Source organism: Mytilus edulis, chromosome 5 (genome assembly GCF_963676685.1).
Source record: "Mytilus edulis chromosome 5, xbMytEdul2.2, whole genome shotgun sequence".
In the NCBI taxonomy this organism is placed as follows: domain Eukaryota; kingdom Metazoa; phylum Mollusca; class Bivalvia; order Mytilida; family Mytilidae; genus Mytilus; species Mytilus edulis.
The window spans coordinates 9,199,924-9,225,489 of NC_092348.1; the positions used below are offsets into that span (position 1 = coordinate 9,199,924).

The 25,566-nt window shown below is 31.5% G+C and overlaps 1 protein-coding gene across 3 annotated transcripts in view; it reads right to left on the reverse strand.

Moving 5' to 3' along the window:
* LOC139522909 (uncharacterized) overlaps positions 1 to 16,336 on the reverse strand; it is a 30,756-nt gene extending 14,420 nt beyond the window's left edge. For 2 of the 3 annotated variants that reach the window (XM_071316537.1, XM_071316539.1), the window contains exon 1: positions 16,255 to 16,336. In XM_071316537.1, the coding sequence (XP_071172638.1) occupies positions 16,255 to 16,321 (67 nt within the window). In that variant the 5' untranslated portion in view covers positions 16,322 to 16,336. Of the gene's footprint in view, positions 1 to 5,566; positions 5,723 to 6,751; positions 6,823 to 8,955; positions 9,062 to 11,565; positions 11,650 to 16,254 lie in introns of those variants that run through there. The other variant, XR_011664518.1, reaches the window with a different exon arrangement.
* Positions 16,337 to 25,566: the final 9,230 nt, after the last annotated feature.

A 25,566-nucleotide genomic window follows, 5' to 3' on the forward strand; every position in this document is an offset into this window, starting at 1 on the left:
CTTACGTTTTTACCAATCTCCGTCCTTTTCTATGATCTTTTAAAGCAATTATACTACGTTTACGCTTACGATTTTCAAACTGAAAAGGCAAAAAGCTTTCAAAGTAGACAATATTCATATGCAATCGGAGAGAAGCCTAAATACAAGTACAATTCACCTATATGCGACCAAATTATTCATTCGACATATGAATTGGCATATTGACATTTTTATTTAAAGGACATATATAATCATACTGTAATTGTTTCTGTCATGATAAGGCAAATCGGTTACTATGCAAAGTAGCAATGTACCTCAAATATTTCCATAGTAGATCAGGCTCTTATCAAGATTATTTTTATCAAATTTGTATTAACATGAGAAACATAACATGTGCCGTATAAATAAAGGCACCAGTAATATACCGCTGTCCGCAGATTCGGCTCAACTTCCAAGAGAACATGAGATCAACTTCGGCTCTTTAACGGCATTTGCTGTTCAGTATTCAGTTTCTATGCTGAGTTGTGGTCGGGTTCTTATCTTGAATCATCAGTATTGTGTTATCAAACAAATAGATAACTGATATATTTTATAGAATGACAATCAACCCACTTATTCATGGTATGGTATCAATATTTCTAAACTGACACTACTAATGTTCTTTTAATAATAATTGCTTTCTTCTTTAGAATTTAATTTGCAATATGTCGGGTTCTTTCTGGAATATTCCAAGGTAAACCCTTATCAGAGGCCGATCTTTCGTATCTAAAATTATAGAAAAGTGTGTGTAGGTTTCATAACAGATTCTTCTCTAATTTACTACACGTGGTTATATGTGTACGTTGCAGCTAGTCTTCTACACACTAAAGAAACTGACAAAGTAGATCAGCACATTTGTATAATTATTCGTATATGTAATGACAAGTCGTTTTGTTTTATTTATAAATTTACAAGAAATCTAACAGAGATAGTCGTTATCGGTGATCCGAGTAAACTGTCGTTTATGTTTTAGCACTTATTTGATAATATACAAAGTCTCCATGTTATAACAGTTGAAGAGGTAACAGGGGTCTATGCATAAATATATAAGGAACCAATCTGTTATCCTTTGTACATGATCCCCTGATATAAATCGGCATCACGTCTTCTTACATCAGTTTAACAGTATATTGATTGTATACGAAAGCCTCCCGTGTTGCGGTATTGTGAGTCGATGTTTTTGAATTAATTAATGGTTTAGTTCTGAATATTTGTTTTTGTTTTTTGTCAATTGAATTTCCGTTTATGATATTCAAAATAAGTAATGTTACTTTCTCATGTTTGACATGCTATAGCGATAAATTAAAGATTGTTGGTTGCTTAACTTTCAGTTGTGAATATTTCATGTGTGTTTAGGACTATGATAAATGATAACATAAGGCTGTTGTAAGTGGGTTTGTGGTCATTTAATAAGACAATTTATTTATATTGAAAAATCATTAACTAATATTCTTAAAATATTCAGTCGGATTTATCAATATTGTTTGAAGAATTTTTAATATTAGATAATATGCGTTTTTTGTTTTTTGAATTAGATAGTATGCATAAAAATTATATTAAAGCATCGAAATCAACATACCTAAGCGTTTGATATAGGGCGAACTTAATTAGATTCTGATCTGCAACATGATCTGGTGATGAAGATGGGACAAGTCGGTGTGGAGAAATTATGGACCGTTTTGTTTAGTTAACTCAAACTTTCTTATATCTTAAACATAGACTGGTCAATTGCCTCATATGGCATGTTATTGGTGTTTATTTACTAATTTTAACTCACATGGTGCTAGACACATGTTTTGATATTCTGCATTGCACCTACTTAAGCTTCAGAAAGATGCATTTATATCAATATTTTAGTTCAGGAAAAATTTTAAACGTAGTTTCACATTCATTTTTACCACTGACTGAATTCCCGATCGATCTATTTGCATACATTATTTTGACTTAGACCGACAACCAATTTGAATATATTTTTTTATTAGTCAAATGAGACTTATTGTTCATTTATAATTCATTTATCTTCAAATCTTTTTCGACACATTGGAATTTATGCATTAAATGTGGTTGAAGATGAGCCAGATTTTTTATTAAATTGTCAAAATTTTTCTCATTTATGAAAGGAGTTAATTTACACCTGTTTAAATAAAAACATTACTAATTGCACAACTATTAAATCTCAGTGTATGTGGTTGTTAAGTAATGAAGACACTGATGTATGCAAAAGTATAGCTAAGTACATAAACAAGTGTTTTTTACTTGGAATAAAAGTGCGAAATTTTTTTATTGCTGCTTATAATGTAAAAAACAATTACTTATATTATTACACTAGAGTTACTCCCCTTGGAACACATATACTTTGATACTTGTGTAGCATTAATTTTAGTTAAGATTGTTTAAATGTTATTCTTTGTTGTATCTTTGCTATTAATGATTATGTTCATAATTGAGCTTTCTTTAATAAAATATTTCGTATTTTGTATTTCGTATATATCTCTACCATACCAAGAAATTTGTTTACATGTAATAATACCCCTTATTGTCTTTATTGGCATATTATAAGTGCTGAGTGCACCAAAGAAGCTTCAGCAGTGTTTAGACGCACCCATAACTTTTTTCGGTCATCTTTTTGTTTACTCTTTTCTTTAAGATGTTAAGTTTTTATTAATATGACCATGTAAAGTACTATTTTCAAAAGTGATTTCATAAAATATGATATGAAAAAAAAGGTTTATAGATTTCAGTATAAAAAAAAACAAATAAATGAAAAAAATATGTCTTTTCTTCGATCTTATCCTTGATTTTATGTCAAAAGTGAATATCCGAATAAACAGAAAAAAGTGAAACAGCAACCATAATAATTAAGATCTTTAAAAATAGTTTTTTTGTTCCTGAATGTTGAATATTTTTTATCTTGCTGTTGAACAGTCAGGAATTAGTTAATTGTTTTGAACCGTTTTCAAAAAACTCAAGGCTATTAGCAGTATAATAGGTAAATAAAATTGAGAATGGAAATGGGGAATGTGTCAAAGAGACAACAACCCGACCAAATAAAAAACGACAGCAGAGGGTCACCAACAGGTCTTCAATGTATCGAGAAATTCTCGAACCCGGAGGCGTCCTTCAGCTGGCCCCTACACAAATATATACTAGTCCAGTGATAATGAACGCCATACTAATGTCCAAATTGTACACAAGAAACTAAAATTAAAATAATACAAGACTAACAAAGGCCAGAGGCTCCTGGCTTGGGACAAGCTTATATAATCGGATCACCTGTAATTCTATTAACCTGTAAAATCAAGCCTTTTAGGGAAAAAAATATATTCTTAGAAAATTTTACCAAACAATATCAAAAACAAAAATATTCTGGTTAAGAAGAAATTCTATATGAAATAACTTTTTTTTATCTAAAGGTGGTATGGGAGTCTAAAATAAAAATGATAGAATTTGTTCATACTTTTCCAAAACGTAGTTTCTATTGGTATATTTTCAAACATATGATAAAAATGATTGTGACAAAATTACACATTTTGTATGGATTATATAGGGAAAAACCTTTTGGAATTTTGGGTCCTCAATGCTCTTTAACTTTGTACTTGTTTTTGCTTTCGAACTTTTTTGATCTGAGCGTCATTGGTTGGTCCTGTGTGGACGAAACGCGTGTCTGGTGTATGAAATTATAAACCTGGTACCTTTTGATAGCTATTATGCGTGTGTTTCTCTGTCTTTTATGTTCTCCCATTTATTTGTATTGTAGTCCTGTCATGTAATGTATTCATTTTACTGTTATATTTAATATTGCCATAAAAGCGGGAGGTTTGGCTATCCACAACAACATGCTCAACCCACCATATTTTCTGAAAATGTCCTGTACCAAGTCAGAAAAAATTGCCATTGTTATCTTATAGTTCGTTTTTTGTGTATGTTACATTTTCGTGTTGTGTTTCTGTTGTGTCGTAGTTCTCCTTTTATATATGATGTGTTTCCCTCAGTTTTAGTTTGTAATCCGGATTATGTTTTTTTTCTCAATAGATTTATGAATTTTGAACAGCAGTATACTACTGTTGCCTTTTTTTTTTTTAATCATCAGTGCAAAGGCCTTTCGCAATTAAAACACTGCATATTTTTTTCCAATTTCCTATGAAGCTAAATATCTTATTTCAGGATTTGTAGATCAAAACTCCCTTAATAAAATGTAACGACAACTTCATAGAGTGGATGCAATATCAAAATTTTACACAAAAAAACATTCAACTACATACGGCACCTCATAATTATATAGACGAGTGCACTTCTGCCTGCAGTATAAAATATCTTTTTTCTGTAATAGTTAATTAACACATGAGTGACAAGTGTGTCTTAATAAAAAAAAAAAACGATGGCCGGATGTCGCATGGGGTTCTTATCCAGACGCGCAGTAACCCGACTTGTATAACTAACTTACACACGATACAAAACCCTTTATTGGTTTATAATTAATTTTGAATGAACAAAATGTTTAAACATTAGTAGGTTTAATGAAGGTAATCATGAATGTATTTAACAAGTAAATAGCCATCCCCTTTTATAAACATTAAACAAATATTCAAATTCAAACATACAGAGGGATAGGTGTGTCTGGTTTAGAAACCCAACGACCCGACACCATTAACATACAATAATGCAGATTGCATATGTAGGAACCACCTTTTTCAGTCCGTCCAAATGAAAGTTCGGGGTTGGAACCCTTCTTTTTGACAATCAAGTCTTTTAAATGGAATGGCTGGATCCGCTCCTGATTGCAATCATTTGTCTTCATTTGAGTTCCAAATAGATGCTTATTTTTGTTTAGCTACTTGAATGTTCTGTAATATGTGGGGTTTTGTTTTGTCGTGTGACAACTAGTAGCGAACACTATTAGCTATCTTTTCTGTTCGTATAATTTTAAAAATAAAAATGCAATATGATTTCTAGATGTAGAAGCAGGCGTTTCAAGAAACCCTGCTAGGTACACCCTGTGGTTAAAATACATTGTTATTCCAAGAATAGATTTCTTCCACAAATTCAATTTACACCCTTTCTAGGAATAGAATCTATGAAGTGTAAGACTCGGTTACCAGTAAGACTTGGTTTATCTTTTATTCTTAAAATATTATAGTTGAATTTCAGTCTACAAATAATATAATCGATGGGTTGAATTTTCCAGTCATGTTTTGGTTTCACTGGTTGGTGTTAGTTTGGGTGTATAGCAAATTATTTAATATGTTTTATTTATATTGTCAAATATACCGATATAACATTAATGGCATATGTTTTTTGCCGTCCTGCATATTTCAGTAAACTTGTTTTTTTTTCTTCTTCTTGGGTTTTTCTCTTTTTCAGGTTTCTAGATTTCTAGTGTACCTAATTGAATATTTACACTTATAAAAGACAACATCTACAATATTAGACGGTATACATGTATCTAGTATTAAAACAAGGAGCAGTTTTTAAAGTATCTTGGACAAATACTAGAAAATTGGAGAGGGACACAGAGTATCATTTTCTAATTCATAACAACAAGTGAACATAAATTATTTACAATATAATCTCAACACTTTTGTATTGGATCAGATCGCCTGACAGTGTGCAGCAACGGTTTTATTTTTAAAAAGACAAATACAATATAAACTTCAACTGTTACTGTCTGCCTAGGTCGCTGCAGGTAACAAGCACAAAAGCCAATCTACAAAAATAAAAACAATTTTCATTATGTATGCAAATACAAATGAATCAAATTAAATATTCTGTTCTTACACAAATTACTATTCACATTAATCAAAAACCCATGTATTCGGGTGGGAGGGTGAAAACCTTTACTGAACCAAAAGCGAACCTCGAATGACAATATCTTATATTCACACAACTGTCAATAGGATAGCACAACATATTTGAAGACCTTATTTAAATATTATGGTCAGTTCTTACTTGATCAATGAAAAACATTTAAGCATTTATATACTTTTTACACGTGTATAATTTGAACAAATACACGTGTTTATGTTTGCATACCGGTGTACGTATCTTTCAAACATATATTTTGTGTTCTAATTTAAGACAATAACAATCGAGACCTGAAAAGTTAAAGCTTACATATATTATTTACAATATAAACTGAACACCATTGTATGGGATCAAATCGTCTGACTGTGCGCAGCAAAGCTTCGAAAGAAATAAGGAAAGTGTAAAAAGTAGGAACTAAATTCCAATACTACTGGTTACAGAAAGTCGATCCTTCAAAGAGTCTTTAACATAAAAGTCTTTTGATGTGTCACCTTTCCATCGACCATACTTCAAAAGAAATTCTTTTTTACAAATCTGCAATGTTATTAACTTGTCAGATAGAATAACAATCCAAAGTTGTTAACGACAAACACAGATCTTGATATTTTTATTAAACAATCTGTATTCTACACCAGCCATTGCATCTGATTCCCCTCCTGCAGTCCAAGACCAAGTACTAATATATACTTTGGCTCATCTCTATATTTTTTTTATTTTACTGTGACGTCTTTTGTACCTAGCTAGTGTATATTTTTGTTAAGTGGGCAGCTGAAGCCCGCCTCGAGATCCGGATACGATATTTTCTCTGTTTTGAAGACCATTTGGTGGCTTTGGGCTGTTGTCTGCTCGTTGGTTGACACATTCTCCGTTTCTGTTCTCAATTTTATGTATACTTAATTCGAAGACTTAATTATGTTACATTCCTACTTACCTTTGTCTCATAAATGTTAAAATCGACATGGACAAGGACCAAAGCAACCCAAATATTGCATTACAGGAATACTGTAAAAAAAGAATTCATGACGTATCACTTGACATTAATATCAATATTGTGGTAATTTTTATAAATTTCCTGTTTACAAACAGCACAACCTTTTAGAATTTTGGATCCTTAATGCTCTTCAACTTTGTACTTGTTTGGCTTTATAAATATTTTGATATGAGCGTCACTGATCAGTCTTATGTAGACGAAACGCGCGTTTGGCGTACTAAATTATAATCCTGGTACCTTTGATAACTATTCGACATATGCCATTGGCTATTGCTATGAAAATCATTCAAATCTTGTCTATGTTATTTAAAAAAAGCTTCAATATTATCCGTTGATTTTGTATACAATCTGTTGACTCAGCAAGATAGTTATTTCGTGTTTTGCAAAACATTACATACAGACCTTAAGGGGAATATTATATCATTGAACACAAAAAAAATGGAGGTTGACCTATTCTTACGAAATCAACCAAAGTTGGCACCCCACAAATAATAAGAAACCAAAAATACAAATTTTCCTTTAAATAATCAACCCTCAATAACCTGTTAATAATAATATTCGTCACATCACAGATGTAATATAAAATATATTAATATACCTGCAAGTATTATGGAATTGTATAACATTGACAATTCTGATTGCCACTAACATATCTATTTTATTGATACAACATAGCTTTGATAAGTTTTTATAAGTGTCATCTATTTCGTTTTTACTGTAATATCAATTTGCTAGTAAGTGAATATGTAATATGTTAAACAATGTCAAAAAAAAAAAAAATTCTTTGGACACAACATTCACTACCTGGTGTTTATGATTGCCTTTTCATCGCTTTATTTACAGTGTCCGGAAAATTCAACTATTTGCTCCTTACCAACATTTATTTGTAAAATGGAATCGATTGATTTCAAGAATTCTGTGGACAGGTTTTGGAGAAGAAATATTTAAAAATACTTGAATTAGTTCAGATATCTACATAAATTGTACAATGCATTACTCTATTTAAAGGACTCTTTATGTGTTAAATATTTGAACGTTAAAACATGTAGTATAAGAACCGAACGTTATATGTTTATTGTTGTACTTTTTATTAAATACGGTCATATCAGCTTTCCAACGTTTTTTTGTTGCTCCGAGTATAACTCAATAGCCATTATACTGTAAACCAACTTATTTTCGCGGATACTTTATTTCGCGTTTTACCCTTTCTTGACCACTTCGCGGCTATTTAATTTCACGATTATCTCATTTACTTGATAAAGTTTATTAAGGAAAGATCAAAGATTGACATATTCGCGGACGATTTATAGTCGCGTTATTTTTCTACTCGCGAAAGTCGCGAAAATAAATCGCTCGCGAAAATAAGTTGGTTTACAGTAAGTGCTTCAAGTGCGGTAAACATAATCCCGTGATTTGCCTTTGTTATAACTGGGTCGGTATACCTCTGCTGTTTAATTGGAAGTCCCCAGAGGGTATCACAATCTTGGTAGTAAAATGCTTCGATGTTTGCAAGAAAATACGTATATTGAATAAAGAAATGTTAAACTATTGAAATCATTGAATTATAGAATGTATTACTAAAAAAACGCTCTAATTCATCCTCTGTATTTGGCTATACTTTTGATCCTTTACCAATATTTGGCAACTCGCATTAATGGAAAACTGTATTGAAGCACTTCAGGCTCAATACAGTTTTAACTGTTATAAACCAATACTTGGAAATTAACAAAAAGAATCTAGAACAGTTTTTATGTCCAATTTATTGTTTGATAATCATCCGCTAGTTTTTAAATGTTCTAGATCAGCATATTATTTTGCAAATTTGTTAAGCCTGTGAGACCAGTTCAAGGGAGACAATTTCAACTGAATAGTGATTTCAATTTATTTATATATGAGATTTGTTTCAAAATATTACAGATGAATTGTTCGTTTTGGTTCAAAAATTTAAGGATCTATCCCAGGAGTAGATTACATTAGCCGGATTTGGCATTATTTTCCCAATGCTCTTCAACTTTGTATTGGTATGGCTTTTTTACTGTTTTGATCTGAGCGTCACTGATGAGTCTTATGTAGACGATACGCGCGTCTGACGTATTAAATTATAAGCCTGGTACCTATGATAACTACGTTGTACAACATGTTACCTGCATCTTAAGAAACATATATTTTGGAAAGTCACACCATACGTTGAACAAACTGGATCTATTATTGTTGGATTACAACCACATACTCTTTGGGAAAGAACACCATCTAAAAGTTGAAAGGATAACCGTTAAATTTCTTCTAAAACACATAAAAGACTTTTCCTTTCCAGTATATAGCTAAACATTTCTATTTAATTAAAAAGTTATATCTATTGTTTACACAAGTAAAATCACAATTATATGTACCGAAGATTTTGATTTTGATCACTGAAAAGATTGTTAAAATCATATCAGTCCCAAAAAAAAAGGTTCAAGTAAGATGGGAATATATTAGACAACCTGAAAGCTGTGTTTATTTGTCAAAAGATATAACTGCAATGCATTTTTGAAGCATGTAATGCGTAAAAACAAAATGTATTTTTTTACGAACTCAGATTGTAACTTTTCATGCAAAATATACAACATTTGACTATTTGATTTGTTATTTACGTTATTTAAAGATTAACATTTTTTTTAGTTGTACGAACAATTAAGTCAAATCATTAATGGTATACATTTGAAACGAATTGTCACAAATGTTAATAATGGAAATGTTTCAGGTACAACCTTTTTTTCGATGTACCTCATTTATAATTTATATGCAGTTTTTATCGACTGAGGGTAGATGAGCAAATTTCCAACGAATAATAGATTTTCCAACAGACGAATACATTAAGATATAGTCTGTTCGTTTTATTGAAATTCGTTCATCCGTAAGAAAAATCTGATATATATTTTGACCATTCTGTCTTTTTGCAATTTAATCTATTGGTGAGTTTGAAATGGGTTTTTTTGATTTGTTGTTAGTGATTTACATAAATGCAATATGTTTTAATAGAATAAAATTGATAGAAACTATAATACATGTAGGTATGTTTTAGAAATGACAGTTCTGCTATACAATAAAACGGATATATCAAATAACTTTCTTATAAATGAATTTTAAAAGCTGGTGAACATGCTTTTCTTATATTCCGTATTTCTACATTTGATTTTAACACGTCAAAACAAATCAAAACCTATCATTAAAATATCATGTTTACGTTTAATGAAGTTTTATACTGAGTCTTATTTTGGGGGATAGTTAGTATTAGAGAATTCATTCAATCGCGGTAGTCATGAACTACATGTATGACAGTTTTTACAACTTAAGGATAGTTAAAATGCGTTAAATGTTAGTTCTGTTTTCTGCATTTATCAATAAAAAATTGTACAAGTATCATAATTTTAGTGATTTAGTTTTGTGTTATTACTCTTAGATAAAACAAAATAACAATTCCTGAATTAAAGTCATTTTGTAAGAGTTAAACATACATTTGTATCTACAAGGATATTAAAATAAAATGACTTAAAACTTATGTTGTGCATTACGAACATGTGTTATGTTTTATCAACGTCTATGTTAGTACTACTGCTATTCTTGTAGCCATGTGTACTATTCAACAAAAAGTCTGTCCTTTTGTATTTGAAAGGTATAGCTAAACATAAATGTGTGTGATGTTCTAGTAAGTTGCTAAATGTTAAGGAACCAACGTCAATAAATGGTTTTGGCAGTCTTTTGTTTGTCCTTTTTCTTTCATATTTCACTTAAAGTTTGTATATTTGTTATCTTCTTTATTCTATTGTCCTTATAAACGATAAATATTTCTGGTCTTTCGAAGAATTCAATAATCATATTTATTGCAGACATTGGTCTTTACTATCTCGGAGTAAGGGTCAATTTAGGTGGCCTATGACAAAAGAGTTCCAACAATCGATTAGGCTATGGTGTGTCTATTGCAAGAGAAATATAACAACTCTATGTTTTTGGAAATGTTTAATTCGTTAAGCAATTCAACTATCTTAAAACTAATGTTACAACTCACTCAATGAACAATCAACAAGGATTGGATAGATGGGTTATTACTAGGCCATGATGATTGAACTAAACGGCTTTTAATGGATTGTTAAACTTTTCGTCTAGATCATACTTCATGATTATTATCCAGGTTCGTATGAAGCAGAATTAGGGTCATAAACATCGAATTTATTATATGCATACATTTTTTATTTGTAAATCATTTTAGCATATGCTATATTATATTTCAGAATATGCTAAAATGATTTTAGCATAAGCTAAATTCATTTTAGCATAAGCTGAATTTATTTTAGCATAAGCTGAATTCATTTTAGCATAAGCTGAATTCATTTTAGCATAAGCTGAATTAAGTTTTGCATAAGCTAAATTTAATTTAGCATATGCTGAATTGTTTAGCCTAAACATAAATGTTGTCGCGGAATCAAGGTCATAAATATTAATATTAAAGTTTATTTTAGCATATACTTAATTCATTTAGACAATTATGTAATGAACTTAGCTTATGCTAAAATGATTTTAGCTTATGTTTGAATAAATTTAGCTTATGCTAAAACGAATTTAGCTTATGCTGAATTATGATATAGCATATGCTAAAATTATTTAAGCATATGCTAAAGTCGATGTTTGTTAACCTAATTCCACGTCATAGATACTCCTGGTTTTGTAAATAAAAAGGATATAATTGTTTGTTGTAAAAACTCATTAGTTAATACCTGTGGCTATGACAAGAAATACCATCATCAACAATGCGAACTTCATTTTGTTTTGCTAGGGCCGCGGCAGTAAAACTGTTCTTCCTACAATAGCATAAACTATAATGATTGCAGCCATCCATGACAAGTAAAGTAAAAATAAAGATTGATTATAATGATGATTAAATTCATACGATTGTACAAATAAATATCATAGTTTTTACACGTTCAAATGTTGTTTCAATCCTATAATCTACATATTGAGGTCTTAAAAAGTAAGTTGCGGTTTTCGGTTGTTGCCTTTGTTGTTTGTCATATTGGACAAAAAGTACAATTTCTATTAAACACATAGTGATTCTAAGGGGATATTGCAACAACCAGAATTCACATTCATTAATATTGTGTTTATAGTAGATGTTGTTCTCAAGCTTTCCATTCCGGGGGACCTTTGGTAATTACTGGTGTTTTGATTGGATTTGTATTACTGAATGTATTCTTCTTCTGTTCAGGAAGTTCGCTTCGAAAATCACAAGCTTTTTATAACACTATTATATATTGATGGGGGATAAATAAAGGAACCAATATATAAATCAATGTCCTTGTTTTCGAGATATTAGCCATCGAAGTTTTGACGAAAACATTTTCTCTCGTGGTTTTTTCATAGCTTCATCATTGACATCCGATACAGTTTCTCGATTAAATGTCATTTTTATAAATTTGTAATATGTTGTAGGCCTTGGCGAGTTATAAAATAAAACACAAAATAAAACATAGGTCACCGTGCTTGTTTTCGAGAAAATTGAGGCTGAAAATTGGGGATTTGTGCAATTTTGTAAAAAAATTAGGCAATGTTAAAAAAATTTTGGAGCAGATATTTTTCGTCGTAAATTATTAAGATCGGGTTCAATCTGAAGCTGTGATAAGTGACAAAAAGGAAAAAAATAAATCACTACATGAATAACTATATAATTATTCAAGCCTTGATTGTCATTGCGGACCAGATGCTCAAAGTGGTATTTTTTTAAACTTAAAAAAATAGAAATAAACTGTTTCTGAAAATGTCATTTTTATAATTTTTCTGCATAAATTGCATTTTGTCATGCTTTCTCCAAATCCCAAATAAAAAATATAGGTCACCGTGCTTGATTCCATGATAAACGCGATTTATCCTAAAAATTGCGTCCCCCCTTTGTAACCTCATCGTTAGCGCTAAAGTGCACGACGTCGCTGGCAGACAATTTCGACGTTATCTCTGCAAATGACCGGATACATTTTTCAGACGTATAACCGTGCTTGTAACATGTGTAAATTACTATTTATAAATTGGTAATATTGTTTCCGGAAATAAAATCATGTGAATAACAAATCCCTCTCTCTGTTTGTGGTCTAAGTGAGAAACATCTCAAGAAAAGCTATTACGGACTGTTGCTAATTTTTACGGCTTTTAAAATTAAAGACTCGGCAATTTAGAACTTCACATACAGGTACTGTACACACTCGTATATTATTTCATACCCTTTGTTGACCTCTAGATTCATTTTGTTTTGTTTGGTGGGCTGCTGTTTCATTACACTTATTCCTTAAAATCCTTTTCATCACGTTTTAATCACTGATAAGTCCGGTTTTGTTGATACGAATTAAAAGTTAACGTCGTTTGGACAGTAAATCAAATTTAACGCGCATTGCAATTCGAATTAGAATTAACGTTAGTACGTAAAACATTTTGAATGCGAATTAAACTAATTCGAATTAGATAATGCGAATCGAATTCGAATTACGTGTGAACTCAGCATTATACTGCAAACGGAACTTCTTTTTTTTGTACATTAATTGCAGCACATAAATTAAGCCGTTACTTTTCTCGTTTGAATTGTTTTACATTGTCATTTTGTGATCTTTTATAGCTGACTATGCGAAATGGGATTTGCTCATTGTTGAAGACTGTACGGTGACCTATAGTTATTAATTTCTGTGTCATGTTTGTCTATTGTTGAGAGTTGTCTCATTGGCAATTATTCCACATCTTCTGTTTTATGTGGTCAGAAATCAAAAGCAAAACCTTATTAAGGAGAAGTCTTCAATTTGCTAAAGAATGCTTTTGTCCAAACAATGAAACTATAACTTTATTTTTTTATTTGGCAAATACGATTGGATTAGTTGCGATTAAAATCCTTCTCTCATAGTGTTGGTCAATAACTATATATTTTTTCACCATATAGCGCGTACATAAAATATCGCACGTCCATTCCTTTGTCTGTCCTTCCGGTCCTTCTGGTTAATTAAAATTTTCAAGTGTACAATTCTTGTTAACTTTCTATAAAACTGATATCGTATGGACACGCTCGAAAATCAGTGCATATCAACTATTCTTTTAAAGAGTTTTGCCAATCGGAAGTATTGATTATATTGGAAATTGCATTGTATTTGCTGTCATTCCGTCATTTCTCTAATATATTGATAAAACATATAAAAAAAACACAAAATAAACAGTTGCGCTACGAGCGCATGATACGCCCGTCGTCTTATGATATTGGATAATATGCTGTACCATGTTTACGACGGACAGACGGACGCGGGCATTTGTATACCATAATATGTCCCGTCAAAAGTTTTACGCATGTATAAACATATTGTTGGCTATTGCCTTTTGTTAGATAAAATACGTGCAACGTGGAAGAAATAAGAACTTTGTTCTTTTATAAAAGTTGTGTCATTGTTTATATTAGCGGCGTTTACCTACATTTTCCGTATTAGTTTTAAAATATCATTGGTTTCTTGTGATGTAATAAAATGTCAATCATGGATGATGAATGATAATAAAAATGATAATGCAACAAACAAGGGTCAGTCGTCTTGAGATTGCTGACTATACGATATTTTGTTGAAAATCTCAAAGAAACAGTAATTTGTTTTATTTCTTATAAAGTTATTAGACTGTTATCCTGTTAGAATCGAATGTACTAATATTAATGGCGTAGAAGTTAGCATGCGGGAGAAACAGAAATTGGAGCATCAAAATTCAACGGTACGTTTATTATTACGGAACATAACACGCATTACGTCCCGTGAAAAAAAAGTGACGTTTTGCGGGAATTCAAACGCTTAACGTCGCGCCAAGAGTGTACTCCCTTGAAACTGTATCGGATGCCCTTAAGTTCGAAAAATCTATTAAAAAATAACAATGATTTTATACAACTTTAACAGATGGCTTATAATTAAACATGTTAAAAGATTTATAAAAAGAAACATGTGATTCAATTGGCAAAAATGTTCAAGACATTCATAACAAGAGGATTTCGAAAATCTGACAAAAAGTCCAAAACTCGACAAGCGAACATCCTTAAGTGTTTTCTTGAATGTTGTTTATATTTTTGCCATGAGTAGCATTAAAGGTTAATTTGTTCTTGTTATGAATATGCACGATATGTTTCCTTCTTTGCATTTTAAAGACAATGATCAAGTAATCATTAAACATAACGGAGGAAACAAATAATAATGTCCAAACAAGAATTCAATTATTAAGATCACTAATCAAATTCAAAGCTGAATGCAGTGTTCAAACAAGAATATCAAGATCTATGTCTGTCGTTTACAACTTTGATTTTCTATGCAATCTGTCAAGTTAATAACATAGCAAATTTGAAAAACAATGCTCGATTTTTGTGTTATTTTCACAAATATTTTTTTCTCAGTAGTGAAATACCTTTTCTCGACAATGATTAGTGGAAATTTAGTTATGGCGTTAAATTTTCTGGACTTTTTTGAATTTCGTATTGTGACGTCATAGAAACGGCGACCTATGCCTGATGACGTCACATATAAAGAACACAACTTGCACCAACGGACTTCTACCGGACGATTTACAGATAAACGGATGTTGATCGGATGAGAAACGGACTTCTACCGGACGTATAACGGATAAAACGGATGATGAACGGATCTGAAACGGATAAAAGCCAATTGAAAATTTCGCGTCAGAAATGCCAATTATTGGTATGTCAGATTTCTTAAGTTTCATGAATTCTTATTATTCATAATCGATCTTAGATTATAGGCACGTCTTCACAATCAAGCAGTTCTAATGCAGGCAAGACACTGCCCTTTGGTGGAATTTTGAAGAACAAACCAAAACCAGTTACACAGAAACATTTTGAATATCTATGCCCTTTACATGTAATATTATTTTCGCCTTTGAATTTTTCCGTATATCTTGTTCATCCGTTTTATCCGGTACGCTTCCGTTAGGTGTCCGTTTTATGCGGTACTCGTCCGTTAGACGTACGTTCGACATCTGTTCTGTCCGGTACGTGTCCGTTTCTCGTACGTTGCATATCCGGTGTGTGTCCGTTATTCATGCATCCGTAACACGTCCGTTTTATTCGGTCAGTACTTCAACGGACACCCAACGGATAACAAGTTTGTCAACGGACAACTTTTATTGTCATCCGTTAGGCATCCGTTCGTGGTATCCGGTAAGGTGTGACCGAGACTTAACGATATTTTTACAATTAATTATTCACATTTAACTGTCTCGAGTTGAAAAAAAACAACATAATCGTTTAATTTGCACCTCAAAACTGGAGTTTTTAATTGTTTTTCTTGACATTACCTCCGCGACACATTTTATTTAGTGTATACGCTCTCTAAATTTCTTTTCGTACATGAATACAAAGGATTTGTCGTAATTATTAATCATAGCCAAAGACTTACCTTCAATGAATGACGATATAACCGACTGTCCAACAATACAACAGTACCTGCTATATATACAGTTCATTATGAATATAAAAAGTAATATAATGAATAAATCACGGAAAACGAATTGGCAAGGAACATTTCCATCTTTTGGTTTACCAAAACAAAAACAAAAACAAACAAAAAATGCATGTCAAGAATTCAAGGTTATATGTTAAAAATGTTGTGGAAGGTTTCATGTTTTACTTTATTACGATTCTTAGAATTGGCAATATTTTTTAACAATAAAAAGAAGATCGAGATTTAAGCTTTGACATGTGTAAGTAATATGTTAAATGTTATACAATCCAAAAAAAAAATGATCGAGTTTTACGCTTTGACTTTACTGAAGATTAGGTTATATATACAAGAGACAAATGAAATAATACGATGAATCACAGTTCTAATAATAAGAATCATAGCAGTATTTTTATTATAATATCCAAATTATTATTGATTATAACACTTACGATTGCATTAATTGATAAATTCACAATTCAATTCTTTATTACTTTAAGCACATTATGCTTATCAGTGCAATAAATACAAATACATTTCTATAACACAACATGACATAATATGTATTATAATATAAGCAAATATATATCAATTATTGACCAATAACAGTTTGGTCCTATGATTAAGTGCATTAAACAAGAATTTACACAAATTACGCAAATCTTTTACATTTTCAGTGCTGAGAAGTTGCACTGATTTAAACGACGATGGACGTCTATAATAATAAGGTTTAATAAACTGTCTCTTCAAGTCTCTATAGCTTTCACATTGTAAAACAAAATGGAATTCATCTTCAGTGATATTCAAAGTACAAAGAGTACACTTTCTATCTAACCTATTTACCCCATGATAACGGCCTACTTCAACAAACAAATTATGAGATGACAATCTAAGGCGAGTTAAATACACTCTAAAATTCATATGTTTAGTTAGAGGATTCTGTAAACATACATTATTGACAATATATTTATATAAATAACACCTAGATGAAACGTTCAGTTGATCATTCAAAGTCTGTTTTGCTTGATCATATATCCTTGTTTTTACAAATAATAATAAATTTGTATCAATAATCAAATTGTCTTGGTTATACCAGATCTCATTTAAACCTAAGTTAAATAATAATTGATGTAATTGATAAATCCAACTGCTTCTAATATTACAGAAATTAAACAGTTGTTCCCTGTAGCAGTTTTTAAGAATACAGTTGCTTGTGGATAACAATTTTAACCAGTACTTCACTATTTTGTACATTCTAAAATATATCAAAGGATATCTACCCAATTCAAAATAAACCATAACATTTGTTGTACATTGTTTGACACCTAATATGTTTTTGCAAAAATCAAGTTGTATTTTTTAAATATTTGGAGCTTTATGGAAGCCCCATATTTCACAACCATAACATAAAATACTGCTTATGTAAGTATCAAATAAATTCAAATATGTAAAAACATTCAAATACAATGACGAAACCTTCGACTTTAAACCAAAAACAGCTTTTCTAGCTAAATGTTTTTGAGCTTTAACAAATTTACCATTAAAATTTAACAGTACACCAAGGTACCAAAGTTCATCCACTATGTCAATAACATTGCCATCATAGTACCAAATTTCTTCGTCTTTTACAAAACCTCCATTTCTAAATACCATAATTTTTGTTTTGGCAATATTTACAGTCAAACCCCATTTACAAGTATATAATAATAATGTGTCTAACATATCTTGCAAGCCAATAACTGAATCAGAAAATAAAATCATATCATCAGCATACATAAGTAAAAATAATGACAAGTCTTGCACCTCATATGGTATATAACTATTACGTAGAAATTCCATTTCAAAGTCATTTACATATAACGAAAAAAGTATAGGAGAAAGAACTTCCCCTTGCGTAAGACAAACTGAACTTGTAAACTGCTCAGAATAAAAACCACCAATTTTCACACATACTTTTACTGTAGAATACATTGATTTTAAAACAGACAGTAATTTGCCTGTTATACCAACTCTTGACAGTTTCAACCATATGTTAAGTCTGGTTACGGAGTCAAATGCCTGTTTGTAGTCAACGAAACAGCAATATAAACGTTTTTTCTTGAAAAGTGCTTTCTGAACGAGTGTCAACAAAGAATAAATTGCATCAACAGTGCTGCTACCCGGGCGAAATCCAAATTGCGCATCTGTAATAATATCATTATTCTCAGACCATTTAATTAGTCTTGAATTTATAATAGATGTAAATAGTTTCGCTAAATTACTGACTAAACTGATTCCACGATAGTTCGCTGGATCGGACGAGTTGCCTTTTTTAAAAACAGGAACTAACACTGCGAGTGCCCAAGATTTCGGAAAATGTCCCGATGCTAATATCTTGTTGAATATTTCCTCTAAGAACGGTAGCAGAATATCCTTAAATTCAATGAATAACTCGTTAAATGTACCATCAATACCATGACTTTTACCACGTTTTAGGTTAGAAATACACTTCAAAATTTCATCTTGTGTAATAATTTGATCAAGTTCATCATATGTTGCGTCGGAAACGGACTCTGGAGTATCACTGTCACATTAATACCATCATTTGTGACAAAATTTCTAAAATGTTCGAAGAATTCAGAAAGTGACACATCAGAAGTTTTGGCTCTCTTCTTTTGAAAAAGTTTATAATATTTCTTTGGGTGGCTTTTACGCAATGTAGCTATCATATCACCCTCTTGACGCTTATATTTTCGTTTTAGTTTATTTTCTAAACGATTGTATTGTCTTTTAGACATAATTAATATTTGATGATTTTCAACATGTTTTTCTCTATTAAATATATACAAAGAACTAGCATAGATAGATCGAAGTCTTTTGCACTCGTAGTTAAACCATGGTTTGTCATCTTTATATCGGGTCGTCTTACTACGGGTACGGTCACAAGTATTATTTGAATTATGTGATTTACAAAAGAATGGTGAAATAATGTCCATCAAATTGGAAGTAAACGATTCAACATAATTGTCAATACCATCTTGGGATTTTTCAATATCAGAAAATACTATCTGGCTAAGTGAACCACTGTTTAAAGTTAAAGACTCATAACAATGATCTTTTAGCTCTTCCTTCCATCGGTAACTTTCATATGAGTTGTTTGACGTACCACTGTTACGCTCAGGCTCTTGTGCATCGTGCAATATGCACCGCAAGCGAACATGTAAAGGCGCATGGTCACTAAAAGAAGTGAAGTTACACACAATAAACTGGTCTATAATGTGTAAAAAGTCATATGGAGCCAATAAGTAGTCACACTCATTCCCCGGGAACCACAAAATGTATAGTCATTAGCTAAGCCATCCTTATGCCGACCGTTCAAAATACCGAGACCAGTGCTTCTACACAGATTTAACAATTTTAACCCGAACTCATTAGTACTTTGATCTTCTTACTGGTAGATTTGTGTCACTTAAATACCCATAAATATGGTTGAAACTATCAAAAATTGGGCCACATACATTGTCATTTATTATAAAATCATTACCTATAGCAGTTCTTGCATTCATATCACCTAGTAAAAATACTCTTGACGTTTCTAATGAATATTTTTCAACAGAATTTAACAAATTATAAAATAAATCACAATTATACATTTTATAATAATTTGAATAGGCAGGAGGCAAATATACACATCCAATAAAAGTTGATATATCCTTTGACACCTTGAGCCATATAATTGTATCGTTCTGAATATCAACTACTTCAACATACTTTGCAAAACAGTTTTTTATTAACAAATATAGTCCACCGCCTTGTTTATATTTACTTTTTAGTAATGGGACTGGCTTACAAATATAACCATCTACAATATCATCAAATGACTTATCAATCCAACACTCAGACAAAATAACAATATAATATGTTTTAACGTAAGATAACAAATTTGGCTCATTAAGTTTATCATGTAAACCCCCATTAATGTTCCAATACAAAAAGTTAATAAAGGAGATGCTTCTCGATGTGTCCTAGTCTGGACCTGTGTGCATATCTGCTAACACTTCAAATCGGGATCCACTAGACGAGCCATCACTCACTGAAGATTTACTAGGTTTTATACTTGAAACGTTCGGTGTTTTTTTTGCCACTGAAAACCCTGGACCCGACGATGTATCCGACATTCTATCACCTGACTGATCACGACGTGTAATTTTGACTAGCTCGTTTGATTTAACCACAGTCTGCTCACCATCAATAAAAAGTTTATCTTTATTAAATGAAACTCGTTTACCTGCCTCCTTTCCTTTTTTATACACAGGAAATAATAGTTTGCGTTTTTCATGTATAGCTTTCGGAAATTGTTCAGAAATTGAAATGGTTGAGTCTTTTAATTTTCGAGAGTTTTGACGTACAGTGTCCCTTTGTTGACGTTTTATAAATTTGACAATTATGGGGCGCGGCCTACGCACATCCCGAGTCGACTTGCTCACGAATTTCTTTCCCATCCTAAAGGCAGATGCTATTTCGATTGGTTCTCGAATTTCCAGAGATAAAGTACATATGCTTCTAATGCAATCAATACAGTCTTCGCCCTCCTCCTCCTCGATACCAAAAAATATCAAATTGTCCCTCAAGTTTTCACACTGTAGTTGTTCAAGCTGATCAACCATACTTGTTCGAACCCTGCAGATATAAACTGCTGACTTTTTTCAACGACCTCAACTCGTTTCACAAGACCATCAACAACTGATCCCATTTTCGTTAACTTGGAGTCAATGCTTATAACTGATGACTTTATTTCATCAACGGAATTCATTCTCAAATTAAGATTGTCAATTTTATTTATCAGGTCGGACCTTCAAGGGGGTGGACTGCTGAATGATGTAGGAGGAGGGGGTACAAATTCATTCCGGTCATTCCGGTATGCGATGCATGCTGTGAAGGATAATGCTGAGACATAATACTAAATGGATTTGCATCCTGTGATGATGCAAAATTGACCGTTGGCATCACATTACCACCAGATGAGTTTGTTATTGTTTGTGACATATTAAAAATGGCGGAGGAATCAAACGCACCACAATCAGTTTTACTTTGAACACGTTATCTTTTTGGTTGCGGCTTTGTTACCCTTCTTTTGTGTTCCATTAGGTCTGTTAAATAAGTTTACCATACATGTTTTATAAGGTCTGATCTTTACGAATCTATTTCATGATTACTCAAGTACTTAAAAAATTTAAGTGATGAAAAATATCCCACGAGTGACCAAGCAGAACATTAATTCTTAAAAGGACGTATCACAGGATTTAATCAACAGGTCATTCACGTGTTGAATATTTTTCTATCACATTTTCAGTTTATACATTGGATGTAGGATTTTTTAATTGACAAATAAAAGTAGAAAATTAAAAGTAGGAACCACCCTTGAACGCATTTTCAAACTGATACAGCATCATTTGCAAAATCTTGACTAAAGCCATGATTGTATTTACCGTTATCTGATTTATCTATGGTAGGATTTTATCTAAACTAGGAAATCCCGATATTTCAATCTTTAATAATAACATTAGATGTATGTTTCATTATAATACTTTATTCTGATTGGCTAACTGCACATCACATGTTATTCCTTAAGCAATTGCATCAGTCAATAAAACTTATCTTTCACGATAACACGTGGTCCCACAATAAACTGCACAGGTGAATTAAATAACACATTTCGTGGTTTCATGATCATAGCTACTAAAATGTAATTATAAGTATTGAATGCTTCTTTTTGTAACTTCATAGGGTTGTAAAAGCGTTGACCGTGCGTACATTTTTAGAATGAAGCGCTTCCGCGCTTCATACAAAATGTACTTCGGTCAACGCTTTTACACCCCAATAAGTTACAAAAAGAAGCATTCAATTCTTAAGTATAATGTTCACATAGATATGACTCGCTTTTCTGTAGTAATACTTTAACATATAAATTATGCAATTATTTAGAGTCGATGAACCATGATTGAAGGAACATGACTAAATAATTTTCAGGAAAATGATATGTTCCAATGCTTATACAACTGCATATCAAATACCATTGAATTATTGAAGCTTTTCCCCCTTAAAGAAACCTTAGCATTTGCATTCACTTGTAAAGTATGTAAAAGTGTTTTTAAAGTCAGTGAACCATGATGAAGGGGTAAGGCTATATATTCTCCATGGAAATGATACTTGCAAATGGCAATTAATGCTCAAACAAAATATCCTTGACTCTTCATTAGCAGTTCGTCATTAACTGTACTGATCAAAAACTTATACAATGTCATGTGAACTAAGCAAAATTTCTAAAATTAATATACCATGCCTAAGGGACAGAGCCAAATAATCTCCTTAGAAATGAGGTATGCAAAGTTAAAGAGCATGTGGAACAAAAATTCCAAAAAGGTTTGGGTTAATTTTTAAGAGTTATTTCGTGTTCTTTTTCAACAGCTTTTAGAAAAGGTTAAACCCACCTTTTTTCATAAAATGCCCTGTACCAAGTCAGAAAAATGGCCATTGTTACATTATAGTTCGTCTCTCTCTGTGTTACATTTCGATGTTGTGTATCTGTTGTGTCGTAGTTTTCTTATATTTGATACGTTTCCCTCAGTTTTAGTTGGTAACCCGAATTTGTTATTTTTTCTCTATCGATTTATGAACTTTGAACAGCGGTTTACTACTGTTGTCTTTATTCAGATAGTTTAAACATTTATACGTTTTATAGCCACTGTGAGAAATGTTACCTTCATAGCTAAACAATATTCATATTGTACAACTATTAATGTAAATTTGTTTTTAAATAAGACTAGAATGGAATATGCTTTAATACTGTTTCAATTAAGTTTACATTTGTTGAAAAAATATGAACTAAGAAGGGGATGTTTTCAATGTTTCACAATTACAAGCGATAATTTGTAAAGTATCTCTACTAAAATATTCCATTGTATCAAAATATATGTATCGAAGATGTTCTAATAAACAATTGACACATAAACAAAAAAGTCATAACACAATACAGAATAAAAAAAAGAAGATGTAGTATGATTGCCAATGAAACAATTCTCCACAAGAGACCATCATGACACTGACATTGACAACTATAGGTCACCGTATGGCCTTCAACAATGAGCAAAGCTAACACCGTAAAGTCGGATATAAAAGGCCCCGAAATGACAATGTAAAACAATTCAAATGAGAAAACTAACGGCCTTATTTAATTTATATGAAAAACATGAAGGAAAAACAAATATGCAACACATAAACAAGTGACAACCACTGAATTTCAGGCACCTGACTTGGGACAGGCACATACATACATAATGTGGCGAGGTTAAACATGCTAGCTAGATCCCAACCCTCCCCTTACCTGGGAGAGTTTTATAACAAAGTATGTTTGACTTGAGTATATAAATGTCAGAAAAGCGCTTGTGAAAACAAAGCTCTCTTCTCAAATAGTGATAATATTTATATTTTTCAGACAACAGTGGTTGAAATCATGTATTTTATTTTTTAAACTAATTCTAAAACAAAAGGTTATGTGACACTTTATGTTTTCTCTGATGATTAAGTTAAGTGACTACTTTAATCACAGCATATTTGATATAAAAGATGCAATAGACAGGGTTAGGTATGTATCATATGTTGACTTACATCTAGAAAGTGACAATAATTGATTGAGATTAGAAAGTTACGACAAAGAAATGAATTCAGCTTCCAAATTATATGATTAATTATAAAGTCAATGGTAAAATTGTCTGTTTATCAAGGGTTGTTTTATTTAAACAAAATATTCTGTAGAGATTCAAAGAAAGTAAACAACGAGATAAAACTAGATAAAAGATGCAAACATGTTCAAATATCAATTAATTTTATGGTTTGTGGTTTGTTGTTTTGACCTCTAGCAGTCATGAATCAAGTTATATGTTTGTGGTTTGGACGTTAAACCGTCATCTATCTATCATTATTTTTGCTGTTTTCAATTTGTTAATAATGACATAACCAGATTAGAATCAGGATCAGACTAAGTACTTGCAAACGTATGCGTTTTTTATTTGAAGGACCAGTTTAACAGTCAGAAATCGGTCATCTTTCAATTAAGTAAGCGCTTATACTCAGAATCCGTTTAATTGATCGAAATGAACGAACATATTGATCCGACTGACATATTTAACTTTAATGTTGACTACAATGACTTATTGATTCGTATTTTCGTTTCATTTGAAAATAACACACATGAAAAGTAAAAATCGTTTTCTAACAAAGGCCGTTTTATATTATTTTTCCATTATGCAGCAAAGTTACCACTCACCAAACGTGTGTTTGAACAAAATTGAAATATGCAAATGAAACTACCACTGAATTCTCATTTAAAACATTTCTCTTGTCGTAAATATATAGGTTTAATAAAACACGTGTAGAAAAAACGATGCGCATTTCGTATTATAAAGTTTACTAAAATACAGTAAATATTTATGTGAATTCAAGCGAACAAATCAAATATAAGTGCAGGGTATTGAATACCACTAGGAAATATAGACACTCTATTTAATGCAAATACAATTCATATATATGTGTAGTGTATATAAATGTCCATGCTTTATGAATGGAAAATTTTGACAACTGGTCATTACGAACGAAGAAATTGCTACAGCCTGTCATAACGAAATCGGAGTCATGCAGTACAAAATCACGCCCATGCTTTACGAAATCACAGCCATACATTATGAACAAGTGAAAAGGAATATCGATTAAACAAAAATATAGTTAATTTCTTAAAGTAAGTGACAACTTATTTTTTTTATCTTAAACCTTATATCATAAAAAGAACATGAAAAAGTTTCAATGATGTTCAGTGTTTTGTAACGTCTTGAAACAGAAATATTTCACAGCCGTTTCGGGAAGGACCTTCGATTATGATCACAGTTTCATTTCCATTAATCAGAACACATTCTATTCAAGAGTAAGAATAGTTCAACCGTCTACTTTATTCTTCCCAGCTAATTTGTATTTGGTAGATAAAATGAAATGTAATAGCATAAAATTAAGTGCTTGGATGAGAAATCAGAAATAACACCCGACAATGACGACCAAAATCCAGCGTAAATGCAAAACGACAAGTTCAGCTATAAATTTCTGTATCTTGTTCACGGTATGTTTTCTTAATCTAAGTTAAGTTGAAGAATTAAAACAATTTAATAAAAGTGTTATGAATGACTGTGGATTCATTAGTTTCGTTGAGTACCAATTTCGTGGAGTTCGTGGGTACAGGTGAAC